The sequence below is a fragment of the Argopecten irradians genome, chromosome 3 (assembly GCF_041381155.1).
Source record: "Argopecten irradians isolate NY chromosome 3, Ai_NY, whole genome shotgun sequence".
Taxonomy (NCBI): domain Eukaryota; kingdom Metazoa; phylum Mollusca; class Bivalvia; order Pectinida; family Pectinidae; genus Argopecten; species Argopecten irradians.
In genome coordinates this window covers 63,583,397-63,603,441 of record NC_091136.1, presented here as the reverse complement: position 1 = coordinate 63,603,441, position 20,045 = coordinate 63,583,397, and the positions used below count along the sequence as shown (strand labels likewise).

Here is a 20,045-nt window from a genome sequence, read left to right as displayed (position 1 = left end):
CCCTTGGACCTGTATACAAGTGTATGTATACATATACATACAATTAGCATCATATGAAGACTGAAGAATGTTGATTTGAGTGCTCTTGAAAGTAAACTTTACCAATATGGACCTAGAAGATCATGAACAGAACATTTAAACAGTATTAATTTATTAAATGTTCCTTTCAACTGTAATCATTAAATAAAATTATGATGCAATACTTTTTCATTGTTTAACTTTGTAGAAATATTTGTTTATATTAGTCCTCTAGAGCCAGTGATTATAATTCTTGCATCCATATGCCTGCCCATTTGTTTGTCAGGGCTTGTGAGATAGCTTTTCAATTACTTTTAAAATATAAGGATTTTTTTACATATAGCAATATAGATACCATTGTCTTAGGATTTCTAAATTCTACTTTACAAGAGAGTAGACTCAACATATAAATAAAACCATAAAACTAGCAAGTTATCTGAAATGTTACAAATCTTTTTGTCTGAACCAAATTTCACATTTATTGTCTATGTGTAACTTGTACATAGACCATTTATGTATTAATACTGTAGTAACAGTGATTACAAACACATAGACTAAAATGTAGTATGTAGTACTATGTACATCTGTCTTTGATTTGAGTTCTAAACAAAAAAGTGGTACCTATTGGGAAGTTGTGACTTGGATGGGGGTAAAATACAGAAGAAATAGCTACACATGGAAAAAAGAAAGATATACAGTACCATATGGATTCAAAGTTGCTCCAAAATCAATGAGACTAAATAACCAAAAAAAAGCCATGTATGCAATGACCAGATCAATGATAAAGCACCCTTCCACTTCCAGTTATCTGTTGCTATTTCTTCTATATTTCAACCCCCCACCCAAGTTACAACTTCCCAACCTCATGATTCTTCTGTCTTTTAGCCACCCACCCCAACACACACATACCTGATTGATTGTCATGTTATTTCAGGTTCCTATTCAGGTATTATTCCTAAAAACCAAAAAGGGTATACACACTGTGTACTCTCAAAGGAGGGGAACCACTTCATTCAAAAATGGAATTTACAATTTCATCTTAATTTTGAAATTTTCAATTTAATTATTAATTACTGGACTATTAAACAGTATAGAACCCCTCAGCTACAGACAAAGTACTGTGGTACACATTTCTCTTAATTAATTACTTTTCTTCCAACTCAATAATCTTTTTCTCCAGAGCACAAAAAAGAACAGGAAACAACAGAAAAGGAAAGTAACATACATGTAGGCCTATATGTTTTCTGGAAATATATATGATGTGTTAATTCTCACAGCATAGGCCTACATGTACATGAATGTGAAGAATTAAATATTATCAATGTTTGAGAGAATTTCCTAGTTGTAATTCTATAGCAGCTACATGGAATGTACGTTTACATATATACATTGTACAATACATATACATCATAAAAGTTTCTTTCCTTCCAGCTGGACATTCATGTCATCTCTCTCCAGAACTCAAATATTGTTTACAAAAAAAAAAACAGAGACATAGATATTTTAATTAAATCTCTGCAAAAAACTACACGAATAATTGAACACATATATTGTACTAGTAAAATATCTATGTATGAGCTAATTTATTTTCACATCTTTGACAGCTACATGCATGGACGTTGTATGGAACGTTTTCGTGTGGTTTTAAATGGGAAATTATGTTACGATTATTTGTATTTAACCTTCATGATTCGGTTGATGTAAAATACGACGAATGCGATGCTGCAATAATTGCAACTTGCCGGGGCCCCATCTCTGCATCGGCCGAATATTTGTGTCGATTTCCATGTATAAAGATGCTTTTATCGAAAAATGATTACAAAGCATTGTCATTAATGTAAGAATACTTCATTTGCATCAAATGTATCATCTCAAAACAACAATTTACATACCGCATTAGTGGTTTATCACACGAAACGAAACCGACACGACTGAGAAACACATGTCCATGTTGACATTTCCACGCAGCCTCGTTTTCAAAGAGTTTGGCGAATTTATATTTAGAACTGTGCTAAATTTACACGGGGCTTCCCCAAAATTTCAATGGTCAAAACTGGACACCGTAAGCAGAACTTGACCATCATTATGGTATACAATGACTTTTGGAAGGCCAAAGAACGCGCATTTAGACTGGTTTCCTTTGCCCGACTATTCACTTTAAAGGTAGGTTTCGCCCAATGATATGCGTGCAACAAAATGTCATATAGAAGTGACAGTCTTGCCACGGCATGTTTAGTAAAAAAACGGCATGTTTAGTTAAAAAAAAACGACTACGAAATTGAAATTTATCCTATACATAGATATAATTTTCAGATCATTTTCAATGCATACAGCGAACAATATGGGTGGTCAGTTGCCTAGCTTGACCAGGAAAATACCCGTCTAAAAATAGAGCGAAGTCAAGCTTTACATAGAACATGACGTATTTTTTCCAAAACGAGGCCGCAGCAACAAACGGATGCGTGCAACAAAATGTCATATAGAAGTGACAGTCTTGCCACGGCATGTTTAGTTAAAAAAAACAACAACAACAAGTCGAAGTGCGAGGGACTGTTTATACATATCATATAATCTAAAACACTTCATGTTACTTACATACGCTCGCTAACTTTGTACACCAAATATACACGTAGTTAGTCTGCGGCTGTTTGTGCGCTGGCATATGTGTTGAAATTTAACTCACAACGTGCAATGCCGTTACACGAGTCCCAACAGATCCCGGCAAGTTCCGCTTGAGATGTGGCTTCTGTTTCTTCTATTGCTACATGCCATCTCTGAATTTAATTCCCTATAGATATCCTAGCGTGCTACCGAATCCATTATAATTTCCTCCACTTTGTTGCCGATTCAGATATATTTTTTTCATCGCACACACTTTCGTTCAGCCATTTTGTTTACTTTTAGTGCGTGACAATGCGCATGCGCCAAACTTCGACAACACAATCCATCGCAGCTTCATTTGCATATTATTTTGTCTGACGGACACCGTAATAAATCAAGGATTTCCTTCAATTTTGTATTCAAGACACATTTGTTGAATCTCAAACACATAAAGAAATTAAATTGAGATATTTTAATATGTTTTTTCATCTTTTCTTCCGCTTATCGCAATTCACAAAAAAATATTTATTTGGTTGGGCGAAACCTACCTTTAAATATAGCACCAATAATTACCTATAACATAGTTTGTTTTTTAATAGGAATAATCTTGTATCATGTGATACCCGATAACATTTGTTCTGGACCAGTATCTCCAGTGGTGATGGAACGTAACTCTTCGATATTTTCCTGCTGAAATGAGGTTAGTGCAGGATATCATCTTTTAGCGTCATTCAATCACCCATAGAAACAAAAGTCCCACACAAACGTTATCAGGTATTACATGGTACATGAATTATTCCCATTGGAAGTTAAAGCAAATGAGCCAGACTTTTTGACAATTAGTGTTTGAACAGATTTCTGTTGGCAAGAAATATTAACGATAGGTATATGAATGGTTACATATGTAGTTCAATGTAAAGAAACTTTCAACTTACTCTCTCTGAAGCTTCTCCATTTCCTTGGACTTAAATTCTGATCCTCCCTATAGTCAATGATAAAATAGAGTTTTAAATATGTATCCCTATACAACCAACTAAACACACAATGTCTTGTTTTTACAATTAGCTCACATGAAATATAGCACAACCCGAGTACCCCTGATCTTGATATTGGATCGATTCAGCTTCGTGTTTACCCCAAACAGTTATTGTAATTATCAAGCTCTCTGTTATTGTACCTGTTGTCGTAGAGACTTGATTTCCTCTCTGAGCTGTCGGATGGTCTCCTGAAGGCGGCGTGGGTCAGGCTTTCCCATGTAAGGAATTGGGAGAGGGTAGTGTATCCTGGGAGATAGTAGAACAACAGTAAGACATACACTTAGTTTATTAGTGGTAAAGATCAGCTTCTATAATGGAAAAGTGGAATTATTCATGATCATAGCGTGGGAATTTTCACTAAAACTTTGTTCATATATTCACACATACTGATATCAAGAAGTTCAAATTTTGACATACCAATAATTAAACTATTCTGTCATTGCATATTACAGAGTTAGCTCCCTTGCGGGTAGGTATCAATTGTTACGTCATTATTTTGTGAGCGAAATTCACATCGTTTTCTCAGAAACGTATGACGTTACGCTCCCAAACGCATGACGTCACAATCAATACATACCCGCAAGTGCAGATAACTCTGTAATATGTAAATTCGGAATAAATGTACAATATGTTTGAATGCTGACTTAAGATGACATACCAGTAATTAGACTATAAATGTACACTATGTTTGAATACTGACTTAAGATGACATAACAGTAATTAGACTATAAATGTACAGTATGTTTGAATGCTGACTTAAGATGACATACCAGTAATTAGACTATAAATGTACACTATGTTTGAATGCTGACTTAAGATGACATACCAGTAATTAGACTATAAATGTACAATATGTTTGAATGCTGACTTAAGATGACATAACAGTAATTAGACTATAAATGTACAGTATGTTTGAATGCTGACTTAAGATGACATACCAGTAATTAGACTATAAATGTACACTATGTTTGAATGCTGACTTAAGATGACATAACAGTAATTACACTATAAATGTACAATATGTTTGAATGCTGACTTAAGATGACATACCAGTAATTAGACTATAAATGTACAGTATGTTTGAATACTGACTTAAGATGACATAACAGTAATTAGTGACTATAAAATGTACAGTATGTTTGAATGCTGACTTAAGATGACATACCAGTAATTAGACTATAAATGTACAGTATGTTTGAATACTGACTTAAGATGACATAACAGTAATTAGACTATAAATGTACAATATGTTTGAATGCTGACTTAAGATGACATACCAGTAATTAGACTATAAATGTACACTATGTTTGAATACTGACTTAAGATGACATAACAGTAATTAGACTATAAATGTACAGTATGTTTGAATGCTGACTTAAGATGACATACCAGTAATTAGACTATAAATGTACACTATGTTTGAATACTGACTTAAGATGACATAACAGTAATTAGACTATAAATGTACAGTATGTTTGAATACTGACTTAAGATGACATAACAGTAATTAGACTATAAATGTACAGTATGTTTGAATACTGACTTAAGATGACATAACAGTAATTAGACTATAAATGTACAATATGTTTGAATACTGACTTAAGATGACATAACAGTAATTAGACTATAAATGTACAGTATGTTTGAATACTGACTTAAGATGACATAACAGTAATTAGACTATAAATGTACAGTATGTTTGAATACTGACTTAAGATGACATAACAGTAATTAGACTATAAATGTACAGTATGTTTGAATACTGACTTAAGATGACATAACAGTAATTAGACTATAAATGTACAGTATGTTTGAATACTGACTTAAGATGACATACCAGTAATTAGACTATAAATGTACAGTATGTTTGAATACTGACTTAAGATGACATACCAGTAATTAGACTATAAATGTACACTATGTTTGAATACTGACTTAAGATGACATACCAGTAATTAGACTATAAATGTACACTATGTTTGAATACTGACTTAAGATGACATACCAGTAATTAGACTATAAATGTACACTATGTTTGAATACTGACTTAAGATGACATACCAGTAATTAGACTATAAATGTACACTATGTTTGAATACTGACTTAAGATGACATACCAGTAATTAGACTATAAATGTACACTATGTTTGAATACTGACTTAAGATGACATACCAGTAATTAGACTATAAATGTACACTATGTTTGAATACTGACTTAAGATGACATACCAGTAATTAGACTATAAATGTACACTATGTTTGAATACTGACTTAAGATGACATAACAGTAATTAGACTATAAATGTACACTATGTTTGAATACTGACTTAAGATGACATACCAGTAATTAGACTATAAATGTACACTATGTTTGAATACTGACTTAAGATGACATACCAGTAATTAGACTATAAATGTACAGTATGTTTGAATACTGACTTAAGATGACATAACAGTAATTAGACTATAAATGTACAGTATGTTTGAATGCTGACTTAAGATGACATAACAGTAATTAGACTATAAATGTACAGTATGTTTGAATGCTGACTTAAGATGACATAACAGTAATTAGACTATAAATGTACACTATGTTTGAATACTGACTTAAGATGACATAACAGTAATTAGACTATAAATGTACAGTATGTTTGAATACTGACTTAAGATGACATACCAGTAATTAGACTATAAATGTACAGTATGTTTGAATACTGACTTAAGATGACATAACAGTAATTAGACTATAAATGTACAGTATGTTTGAATACTGACTTAAGATGACATACCAGTAATTAGACTATAAATGTACAGTATGTTTGAATACTGACTTAAGATGACATAACAGTAATTAGACTATAAATGTACACTATGTTTGAATACTGACTTAAGATGACATAACAGTAATTAGACTATAAATGTACAGTATGTTTGAATACTGACTTAAGATGACATAACAGTAATTAGACTATAAATGTACAGTATGTTTGAATGCTGACTTAAGATGACATAACAGTAATTAGACTATAAATGTACACTATGTTTGAATACTGACTTAAGATGACATAACAGTAATTAGACTATAAATGTACAGTATGTTTGAATACTGACTTAAGATGACATAACAGTAATTAGACTATAAATGTACAGTATGTTTGAATACTGACTTAAGATGACATACCAGTAATTAGACTATAAATGTACAGTATGTTTGAATACTGACTTAAGATGACATAACAGTAATTAGACTATAAATGTACACTATGTTTGAATACTGACTTAAGATGACATAACAGTAATTAGACTATAAATGTACAGTATGTTTGAATACTGACTTAAGATGACATACCAGTAATTAGACTATAAAATGTACACTATGTTTGAATACTGACTTAAGATGACATAACAGTAATTAGACTATAAATGTACAGTATGTTTGAATACTGACTTAAGATGACATACAGTAATTAGACTATAAATGTACACATGTTTGAATACTGACTTAAGATGACATAACAGTAATTAGACTATAAATGTACATATGTTTGAATACTGACTTAAGATGACATAACAGTAATTAGACTATAAATGTACAGTATGTTTGAATACTGACTTAAGATGACATACAGTAATTAGACTATAAATGTACAGTATGTTTGAATACTGACTTAAGATGACATAACAGTAATTAGACTATAAATGTACAGTATGTTTGAATACTGACTTAAGATGACATAACAGTAATTAGACTATAAATGTACAGTATGTTTGAATACTGACTTAAGATGACATAAATACTGACTTAAGATAAACAGTTTAGACTATAAATGTACAGTATGTTTGAATACTGACTTAAGATGACATACCAGTAATTAGACTATAAATGTACACACTATGTTTGAATACTGACTTAAGATGACATAACAGTAATTAGACTATAAATGTACACTATGTTTGAATACTGACTTAAGATGACATACCAGTAATTAGACTATAAATGTACAGTATGTTTGAATACTGACTTAAGATGACATACCAGTAATTAGACTATAAATGTACAGTATGTTTGAATACTGACTTAAGATGACATAACAGTAATTAGACTATAAATGTACAGTATGTTTGAATACTGACTTAAGATGACATACCAGTAATTAGACTATAAATGTACACTATGTTTGAATACTGACTTAAGATGACATAACAGTAATTAGACTATAAATGTACACTATGTTTGAATACTGACTTAAGATGACATAACAGTAATTAGACTATAAATGTACACTATGTTTGAATACTGACTTAAGATGACATACCAGTAATTAGACTATAAATGTACACCATGTTTGAATACTGACTTAAGATGACATATATACCAGTAATTAGACTATAAATGTACACTATGTTTGAATACTGACTTAAGATGACATAACAGTAATTAGACTATAAATGTACACTATGTTTGAATACTGACTTAAGATGACATACCAGTAATTAGACTATAAATGTACAGTATGTTTGAATACTGACTTAAGATGACATAACAGTAATTAGACTATAAATGTACAGTATGTTTGAATACTGACTTAAGATGACATACCAGTAATTAGACTATAAATGTACAGTATGTTTGAATACTGACTTAAGATGACATAACAGTAATTAGACTATAAATGTACACTATGTTTGAATACTGACTTAAGATGACATACCAGTAATTAGACTATAAATGTACACTATGTTTGAATACTGACTTAAGATGACATAACAGTAATTAGACTATAAATGTACAGTATGTTTGAATACTGACTTAAGATGACATAACAGTAATTAGACTATAAATGTACAGTATGTTTGAATACTGACTTAAGATGACATACCAGTAATTAGACTATAAATGTACACTATGTTTGAATACTGACTTAAGATGACATAACCAGTAATTAGACTATAAAATGTACAGTATGTTTGAATACTGACTTAAGATGACATACCAGTAATTAACTAGTATAACACTATGTACACTATGAATTACATATGTTTGAATACTGACTTAAGATGACATAACAGTAATTAGACTATAAATGTACAACATGTTTGAATACTGACTTAAGATGACAAATACCAGTAATTAGACTATAAATGTACACTATGTTTGAATTGACTTATGAGTTACAACAGTTAGAGATTAATGATTTGCCGGTAGATGACTAAAGTAACATTGCTAGAGTCAACTACCAGGCGGTATTTGGACGCCGCGGAAACATAAGACGACCCGCGTTTGAATATTAACATTTTTGAACAAACTTTTCAGAGATGACACCGTGTAGTATTAACGTAAAGTTAATTTAGCACTATACAAAATTTCGATCTCGTTTTACATTCCCATTTCAAAAATGTTTCTGCTTAAGATGACATAACAGTAATTAGACTATAAATGTACAATATGTTTGAATACTGACTTAAGATGACATAACAGTAATTAGACTATAAATGTACACTATGTTTGAATACTGACTTAAGATGACATAACAGTAATTAGACTATAAATGTACACTATGTTTGAATACTGACTTAAGATGACATAACAGTAATTAGACAATAAATGTACAACTATGTTTGAATACTGACTTAAGATTGACATACCAGTAATTAGACTATAAATGTACACTATGTTTGAATACTGACTTAAGATGACATAACAGTAATTAGACTATAAATGTACACTATGTTTGAATACTGACTTAAGATGACATACCAGTAATTAGACTATAAATGTACACTATGTTTGAATACTGACTTAAGATGACATAACAGTAATTAGACTATAAATGTACACTATGTTTGAATACTGACTTAAGATGACATACCAGTAATTAGACTATAAATGTACACTATGTTTGAATACTGACTTAAGATGACATAACAGTAATTAGACTATAAATGTACACTATGTTTGAATACTGACTTAAGATGACATAACAGTAATTAGACTATAAATGTACACTATGTTTGAATACTGACTTAAGATGACATAACAGTAATTACACTATAAATGTACACTATGTTTGAATACTGACTTAAGATGACATACCAGTAATTAGACTATAAATGTACAATATGTTTGAATACTGACTTAAGATGACATACCAGTAATTAGACTATAAATGTACACTATGTTTGAATACTGACTTAAGATGACATAACAGTAATTACACTATAAATGTACACTATGTTTGAATACTGACTTAAGATGACATAACAGTAATTAGACTATAAATGTACACCATGTTTGAATACTGACTTAAGATGACATATATACCAGTAATTAGACTATAAATGTACACTATGTTTGAATACTGACTTAAGATGACATACCAGTAATTAGACTATAAATGTACAGTATGTTTGAATACTGACTTAAGATGACAATACCAGTAAATTAGACTATAAATGTACAGTATGTTTGAATACTGACTTAATGACTTAAGATGATGTATACACAGTAATTTAGATGACATATAAATGTACATGACTTATGTTTGAATAATGACTTAAATGTACAATGACTTAAGATACATACAGTATTGTATGTACAAACATGTTTTGAATACTGACTTAAGATGACATAACAGTAATTAGACTATAAATGTACATATGTTTGAATACTGACTTAAGATGACATACCAGTAATTAGACTATAAATGTACAGTATGTTTGAATACTGACTTAAGATGACATAACAGTAATTACACTATAAATGTACACTATGTTTGAATACTGACTTAAGATGACATAACCAGTAATTACACTATAAATGTACACTATGTTTGAATACTGACTTAAGATGACATAACAGTAATTAGACACTATAAATGTACACTATGTTTGAATACTGACTTAAGATGACATACAGTAATTAGACTATAAATGTACACTATGTTTGAATACTGACTTAAGATGACATAACAGTAATTACACTATAAATGTACACTATGTTTGAATACTGACTTAAGATGACATACCAGTAATTAGACTATAAATGTACACTATGTTTGAATACTGACTTAAGATGACATAACAGTAATTAGACTATAAATGTACACTATGTTTGAATACTGACTTAAGATGACATACCAGTAATTAGACTATAAATGTACAGTATGTTTGAATACTGACTTAAGATGACATAACAGTAATTACACTATAAATGTACACTATGTTTGAATACTGACTTAAGATGACATAACAGTAATTACACTATAAATGTACACTATGTTTGAATACTGACTTAAGATGACATACCAGTAATTACACTATAAATGTACACTATGTTTGAATACTGACTTAAGATGACATAACAGTAATTACACTATAAATGTACACTATGTTTGAATACTGACTTAAGATGACATATATACTAGTAATTACACTATAAATGTACAAAATGTTTGAATACTGACTTAAGATGACATACCAGTAATTAGACTATAAATGTACACTATGTTTGAATACTGACTTAAAATGTAGGTATCAGTAATTACACTACAGTAATAACTGAAGATAAAAAATATATATATTCTGGTAGAGTTTTATGATCTTTTATTAATCCTATACATGTAATGATTGGCCTTCAATACATGATTGTCTACTTGTTTACAATGATCGATGGTCTCAGTAAACAACACAATCTATTCACCTGTCAAACTCCACTGTGTACGTGAGGATGAGATAGCGTTTGGATTGACAGACACATCTTGTCAAACTCCACTGTGTACGTGAGGATGAGATAGCGTTTGGAGTTGACAGACACCGATCTGTTGGCAGGAATGGAGGTTTTTGGGACATTTGTCTTTCTCTGTCGGAGAGACTCCAGGTCTGAGTAGGTAAGAAGGTCTAAGGATACACTGTCGCTGCTCTGTCAAATAAAATATTACACAACCATATCAGCACAATTCCAAATTCTCCAATTTACTTCTAAAGGAGTGTGGCAAATAAGCCAACAAAAAATATTCTTTACATACATTTTACTTTCTGGTGGAAAACTTGATATAAAGACAACAAAATGATTTATATCCAAACCACTAATAAAGTATCCCCAAAAATTCCAAATAACTTCAAAGCAATGTTAATATTGCAAATACACATATAACGAGACCTATAATCAAATGGCAAACTAATATCCACTGTCTCTCCTAATGTCAGACCAAGGCAACCACATGACATATGTTTGTTATAAATAGGGCTACATAAGTTCACCAATGATCTACACACAATTTTTGTATGTTCACTTTGATGTTTATTTGGTAACCAAGGTAACCAAATGACAATCTGGTGTCTTGACAACTGTAACCAATGTATTTGTTATCAATTAGAACCATTATTTAGCATTGTTCACCTTCAAAGGACAACATCTAATTTTAACAAATCAGAAGCCTGTAATAAATTATATGGTTAACATTTATTAAGCAAAATTTGTGGACAACAGACAGACATATATAGAGAGACTGGGTGATTCCAATATTCCCCACCAACTTCCGTACGGGATATAATGTTCTAGGTTCAAGTAATTTCAATCTCAGCTACAAATAAGTCAGAGCCATATACAAAATGGTGAACTATACTGGAATGAACACATGTATCATAATTTATAATCTTTTACTTACTAGTTGAAATTTAATGCAATTAATTAATTTTGAAATTCAGTAACCATGTGTTGGAGTCATATTTATAATCATTTACAGATCAAACTTCAGCACAAATCAAACACATAAGGATTAACAATTGTATGCATGTATGTGTGGTATTAGATTAAACATCATGGACATCATATAAGGAGAATACAATCACAATAATAGCAAAGAGAACCACAACTCTAGGTGTAATATGTATAGTAATTGTATGGGTTATCTCCTTCTTACAAACTAACAACTAGATGGACTAGTAATTGATGTTGAATCTAATACACACATACATAAAATTTTTAAAGTTATATCAAGAAGAGCAATATAATGAAACATTTTGAGACTTAGTAAGTTACAATCCACACCAGGTTCTAACTTCACATGAACAAATAAGACCTGAAAACGATTTTCGGCAGTACTGTACATCTACAGTAGAGTATAAATAAGTACATACTGCCAGACCATGAAGCCAAGTTGTGGTCCATAATTACATTTTTCACATTTTTACAGTATTATTCAATATTAGTTATAGTAAAGTGATTTCTGCAGGTATGTTCCATGGATCTAAACATATGATACCTGATTTTTTTTCAATAGATTACAGAAAGAAAAAAATAGCATCATCATGTAAAACTAAAAATAGCATCATCATGTCAAACACTCAGTTATGCCACCTATAACTTTTTTTTGGTGTTTGATCTGTGCTGAAGTTTGATATGTAAATAAGTTTAATTAGCATAAATATGACTCCTACACATGGTTACCGATTGACTGTTAATGACTGTTTTACCCTCCTCATTAAAGAGGAAACAGTAACATACATTGTATCAATAGTCTCACTACTCTGGTATCTAAAGTGCTCATTGTGCAGGTGAAAATTTATTCTTTCATTATACTTGTATGTTTTATATAGGTTTTGATGATTTCGAAATGCTAAATGGTAGTTGTTAAATAGATTGGGTAGATTATGGGGCATTGAATGATAAATTTTAAAGGAAAGAATTTGCAATCCTTTATTGATTATATAAGTTTTTTCTAGATTAAATATTATCGACCTGATCATTTCACTCTGTATGTGGAAGAATTCTTATTTTAAGGATTTGGTAGAACTTTCATATAGAAATCTATACCCACCTGTGTAACAGCAGACTCCAACATGCTAATGAAGATATGAAACTGTTTGAAGTTTCCTGTCTTATGGGTCAAATCCTCTATATCTAAAACAAATAATGATAAGACAGGATATAATACAAACTTAAAGTCAATTTATATTGTATATTAAAGGCTTAATTTTACATGAAATGTAATAACTCAAGGCTGAAATGAAAAGAAAATGTATAATTATATCTAAAGAACAATACTTACAAGCTGAGTCAAAGGTAGCCCTCCATTGGTCGGCTGTGAGTCTATCTTCTACCTCCAGGGTAAGACTCTGGGATTGAGTGGACATTGTTACAATATACTCAATTCCCCGGAACACATAGGAGGTGGATACTGTTGTCTCCTCTTCCATCATAGGCTTTTAATCTGCAGCTCAAGCTTTGGACTGTAAAGTATTTGGGAACAAATAAATATATGATCGAGTGTTGATATCATATATGGAATTTCATGAAACAAGTCTTAGATCTTGTTTTATTTTTGCGAGCCTTGATGTCACAGCATTGTTTATTGGCATCAATTGATGATGTCACCATGGATTTCCAGCCAATAAAAAGTGCTCAAGGTTATATCATACTAATGACAACAAGAGGCCCAAGGGCCTTAACGGTCATCTGATTACTTTGGCAATAATCATATAGGAAATTAATTAGATATTGTCATGGTAGCCATCATGGATTTGTGATCAACCAGTGATGTAATAACATTATGTCGGGACCATGTCAGGATCATTTCATGCAAGTTTCAGCCAAATCACACCGGAAGAACTTGAGAAGAAGTTCAAAATGTGTTTTCAAGATGGCGGCTGTGGCGGCCATCTTGGATTTCAGATCTACAGAAAAATAACAACACTTTGTCTGGACCATGTCAGGATCATTTCATGCAAGTTTCAGCCAAATCGCAACGGTAGAACTTAAGAAGAAGTTCAAAATGTGAAAAGTTAACGGACGGCGCGCACGGCGCATGACGACGGACGAAACATGACGACTATAGGTCATCCTGACCCTTAGGGTCATATGACCTAAAAATAGTATGTAACCAAATTAAGCTACTGAATATCTGGCAGATTATGAAATGTGATAAAAGAAATCAATTTATATATAGAAAATGGAATATCAAACTCTTACTAAGAAACTTTCAGAATTATCAGGTAAAAATATCATATTTCCCCAAAAATTAATAAATGAATATGCATTTCTGAAGTTCAAAACACTGGGAAATCGAAAAGGACCCCAATGGAATGTCAAAATTTGCGAATAATACTGTATTAGATTTCAGTTGCCACAATGATGTGCTTTTAGGGTACGTAGGGCACTTGTTTGTCCAGACTTCATAAGTACTAAAGCCTGTTAGGGTCACATTGAAAAAAAAATTATATCGTTATAACGATTTAGTATGTCTTATAATGACATAGTATCTGATAATAATGACTTACCTATGTCGTTAAAATATAATGATTAAGTATCTCGAAATAAAGGCTTATCCACTGTATGTCGTAATAACAACTTAGCTATGTCGTAAAAATGACTTAGTATGTCGTAATAACGACATAGCTAAGTCATTATTTAAGGTATAGATGTTTATTTTGTTGAGGTTATGAGGGTATAATGATAGTGGAGCACGTGTAAATTGGTTAAATAAAATTTACAGGGGCTCCATATTATTATACCCTCATAACCTCATTGGTTACATAATTTACACATGCTCCATTATCATTATACCCTCATAACCTCAACAAAATAAACATCTATTCCTTATATTTACAGTTTTTCAAGTAAATGAATATTATTTTTTACCGCGGCAGTTGCATATTTTTTTTATTAAAATACCCATTTTTTCTCTCTCCCGTCATCGTCAATGAATTCAATTGAACAGCTGATTCTAATCGAGTCATTCATATGTTCCCGCCAAAAGTGGAGTCATGACCTCACGTTGCTACGCCATCGACTATTCACATAACAATACAATCGCCGCGCGTGTTGTGCTAGCATTATACACTGATAATGATAATACTAGAAAGCATGGTTATTGAGTCCATGTCAGTGCATACTGTAAATATTACGACATACAAATGTACTAAGTCGTTGTTACGAGAAACTAATAGCTAAGTCTTTATAACGATATAGCTACGCTATACACGATACTAAGTCGTTATTACGACATACTAAGTTGTTATAACAACATGCACATAAGTCAACATTAACCAATGTTTTCATTTGCTAAAGATTGATACTAACATGACAACATGTTTATCATTGATCAAATCAGATAATTTTTAGACATTATCTAAACAAAGTTTTTTGTATGACATTATCTTGTAGGAGTCACTCCTGAGTCCTGACCCTGGTGGTTTTCTCCTGCTTCCAACAATTGCAAGTTCATTGCATTGGCTTTACATTTAAGATGTGATGTTACAACAGGGCGAGATTTCTTCAGTCACTCTGTTATAATTGTTACCTCCTACAATCTATAAAAATCTCTCATGCTAATTATACATGCTTATACATAAAATAAGGTCATCAATTGTTTCGAAATCAAAGTGTTTGGTGGGTTTGTTTTAATCTGCCTGATTATCAAACTGTACCTGAAGGAATGTTTAGTGATTGTGAATTATCTGACAGATGATATTCAGATAGGCCTAATGTTAGAGTTCATGCAGACTCAGAGAGGATATTTTCTGCAAATTAAACATTATCTGCATAAACATTATGTTATTTTTTTATATCTATTTAAGTAAAAGACGGTAAATTAAAACAATGCAGAATTGTGAGATAAATTGTATTAACCCTACATAACTTACAGACAACAGACTAAACCAGTCTCGACTTGTCAAGATTTTGTCGTGCAACAGAAATGGATACAGGCTCCTTTTAATCCGCAGCTCGAATCGTCTTATCTTTTGATCCGTTGATAACAGTACCTATGATTTTCTGATTAACATCTTGACTTCCAACCTTGAGTTTCGTGTGTATAAACCAAGTTTGAGACATTCCTGAGTTCAAAACAACCGCATGAAGGCAGCCATGTTGAAATAAACGTCACTAGGTTGAGGCGTGTATAGTTAATGGTTCTTTAGACGTTCCGGATTTTCCGGAACAGCGATTTTTTGTTTGTTTATAAAATGAGTTTTCGCACTAAGCACGAATCTACGGTGGCTGGGAGCGGACATGAAATAAATAAAATTATTGCGTGGGAACGAAATATTATTGCGTTCGAACGAAATAATTTTTTCGTGGGAACGAAATATTTATTGCGTTCGAACGAAATATCAATGGCTAACCTTTGGCTATTTCAAATGTGGCAGTCTGCAATTTCATATCAATATCCTTTGTCATTGGTCATTTAAAGTGGTTTTGTGTAAACCTTCTTAATAAGTTATATTTTATAAAGTATATTTTGCATTAAAACCATTAATTTAAAGTTTATTGTATATATTGTTTGGATTTGTATTCTATTTCAGTATTTGCCTTCAATGATTTGCATTAAAATTGTAGAAAAAGTCATGGGAATTCGTTGTTTTACTTTTTAGAATTAGTTGACTAAGTATTGATACAAAATAACCGAATCCTGATTCAGTAATCGTATCCGTATCGGATGGGGAGAAACGTTTACATTGTACTTGATTTTTATCACAATTAAATATCACTTCCGAATATTTCGGATTTTCACGTCTTGAAACAAGATCTCAACATACGTTTGCGTTTCTCTCCTTAGGCAATATATATAAATATGACTGTTTAGGGTTATCCGATCGACCCTAAGTTTTCACCACCGACCCTATTTTTTTTTCCATTTTTCTACGATAAAAAATAAAGTCGGGATATCGATCCCAGATTCCGGTTACAGCCATTATTTTATAGTGAAAGACACTAAAAAAAAAAATAAAAAATAAGTCCCGACCTACCGACCCTGGTTTTTTGCCAATGTACATGTAACCCTTAACAGACATATAATGTTTTTGGCCTTATATAACTCCTTGTAATTATCCACACACGCGTATATAAGTAGTCGTTGATATTTTACCCAAAGTGTAGTTGTAAAAGTAAGAAAGGGATTATATAAGAGGACAGGCGAAGCATTTGTGGTTTGAGTTTGTTAGGTAACATACACAAACACACCTAGTTCAGAAAATATAGTTATAACAGTAACATTTAACAAGAAAGTGTCACCTAATCATTGAAATCTGAAAATTTTATGAATTGAATCCAGTTTTAGCCCTGTCTCTCCTTTACATATATATGTTTGAATATATGACAATTTGGGAAGAAAAATCACACTTTTCAACCAGAATGGACCTACCCTAGCCCGCTAAACCTGTATATGTTATTAGGATAAAAAGCCTAATAAGGTTTAGCGGACTAGGCCTACCCGTCTGTAGGTCCACTGTTTACAAAATGCAGGACAAAGTGTAATACAATAAAACATCAATTTGCTTCTACGCATTGTTGAAACACTCTACTGTTCCGTGGGCAACTTGTATATTTGGATTCTTGGCCGCTGAACATCGATCAAAAAAGGTCTTTCCCGGAGCGTTAATAGCGTAGTCCGGTTTGCTATTAGCCCCGGTTAAAGTCTACGTTAGCACATCAATGTACATAAAGAGTAGATAGCCAGTGGCGTAGGAAGATGAAACGTGATGGGGGGGGGGGGGGGGGGGGGGGGGGGGTCCTCAATATATCGTAACCCCCCCCCCCCCCCCCCCCCGTCGGGCGCCCCCGCACCCACAGGAGGTAATTGATATACTTTTTTCATATATCATTACATATAATCCTTAATTCTTGTACATTTCTATGGTGACCGCCTTAAATCCCTACGGCCCAATAGTCCGAAGGCCCGATAGTCCGAAAACAGATAATATAACTGGAATTTATATGCGAACATTTCTCGAAATGAAACAAACGTTTATTACAGTTTTTGACACAAAAGTACTAAGGCCTACTTATTATATATAATTACATGTATGTGACTTTATATATTTGATACGAAAAATGAAAATAAACAATGAAATGTTGCGAATTTTAAAAAAGAGCATAATCTTAAATTACGTGAACGTATCTGTCCGAAATTTCAATATGCACAACTGTAGGGACCTAGAGAAACCTACAAATGAGATTTGAGTATTAACCCTTCAGTAGTTTCTGGGAAATAACGGTATTATTAAACAAAAATTGTATCATATAACCATGGGGATTTTTTTTTTATTTTGACATGGCGACTGTTAAACTCGAACTAGTCACATAAAACGAAATCACGCATAGCCAAAGTCATGAAATGCTGAATATGTAAATATAAAAAATGGTCAAAATCGTCAACTTCAAAAGAGATCAAAAGAGATCAAAACTAGTTTAGTTTAAACATATATTATTGCCATATTAGCAACACGATCGGGCACAAAGTTAATTCTAACTTACAAACTTCCTCTCCATTACAATTTACAACACATGTAATATATCTATCATAAGATGGCTTTATATTTTAAATATTGTATCATAATTATTTTTCTTAAAGTGGAACAGATAAGAGAGAAGAAAGAGGTAGATAGATAACAAACCAAAATTTTTAACTTTCCTATTAAAATCAAAACTACCATATCAACACACGATGATAAAGTATCGGAGATGACGTCCATGCGACTTTCAGTAATAATTCTGGTATTATCGACCTCGATGACATGAATTAAGCTGTCGAAGAATTCGATTAATCTTCACTTTAACACTTCGTCCTGTTATCACTAGAATATACTAATCCGGGACTTAATTCTCCTTGAGCGGACCCTGATATTAGCGTGTTAGACTGATCTTTGTGTGACGTCATGGGTACAATTGATTATTGCGTGTAATCCATAGGTTTGATAGAACTTCTTTTCGAGTGAACGTGACGCTGCCCCTATTGTTATGTTACCTCAGTAGACGTTAGTTTAGTATCAGACAGGTTGAACACGTCTTGGGCAATGGTAAATATTAAATATTGCACCATTCCTTACACTGGATTAACTCCTTTCTACATACAAATTTGGCACATATGGGGCGTCCCAATTGATACCAACGTATATATTCATATTATAATGCCATCTGAAGATAGTGGGGAAATGTAAGAAAACCACAAATCTGCATTTTTTTTAATAGACGTATTTGATGTTCAGTGTTTATATAAGTATGTAATAGACGTGTTCGATGTTCAGTGTTTATATAAGTATGTAATAGACGTATTTGAGACGATTAACTTCCTATATACTATATTGGCATCATATAATCTACAGCCGCCATTTTCCTGACAAGGTCAAACGGACTTGATGTGTATGCCTTTGTAAAGTCGAATCCCGTCAAACCAGCGCTCCTAGTACACTAGTAAACAAAAGGGCATGCTTATTTGGTGACAGAAATACCGAACCCTGTGGACTTACAAAACTGAAATGTACAATTTTTTGCGTATTTTTGTCACACAAACCAAACACCCAATCTTCGAGTCAACAGTAATACATACGGTTAGCCCTGACGCATACACACTTTTTATCAAGGTATGTACAAGTACACCGAAGGTGTAACAC

The 20,045-nt window shown here is 32.1% G+C and overlaps 1 protein-coding gene across 1 annotated transcript in view; it reads right to left on the bottom strand.

The window, feature by feature from the left end:
• Positions 1-16,559, bottom strand: part of LOC138319339 (centrosomal protein CCDC61-like) — a 42,557-nt gene extending 25,998 nt beyond the window's left edge. The window contains exons 1-6 of the mRNA XM_069262420.1: positions 16,299-16,559; positions 13,706-13,886; positions 13,475-13,557; positions 11,411-11,574; positions 3,797-3,902; positions 3,555-3,601 (exon numbers count right to left, since the gene is read on the bottom strand). Coding sequence (XP_069118521.1) covers positions 3,555-3,601; positions 3,797-3,902; positions 11,411-11,574; positions 13,475-13,557; positions 13,706-13,856 — 551 coding nt within the window. The 5' untranslated portion in view covers positions 13,857-13,886; positions 16,299-16,559. The remainder of the gene's footprint in view (positions 1-3,554; positions 3,602-3,796; positions 3,903-11,410; positions 11,575-13,474; positions 13,558-13,705; positions 13,887-16,298) is intronic.
• Between the last annotated feature and the right edge of the window lie 3,486 nt (positions 16,560-20,045).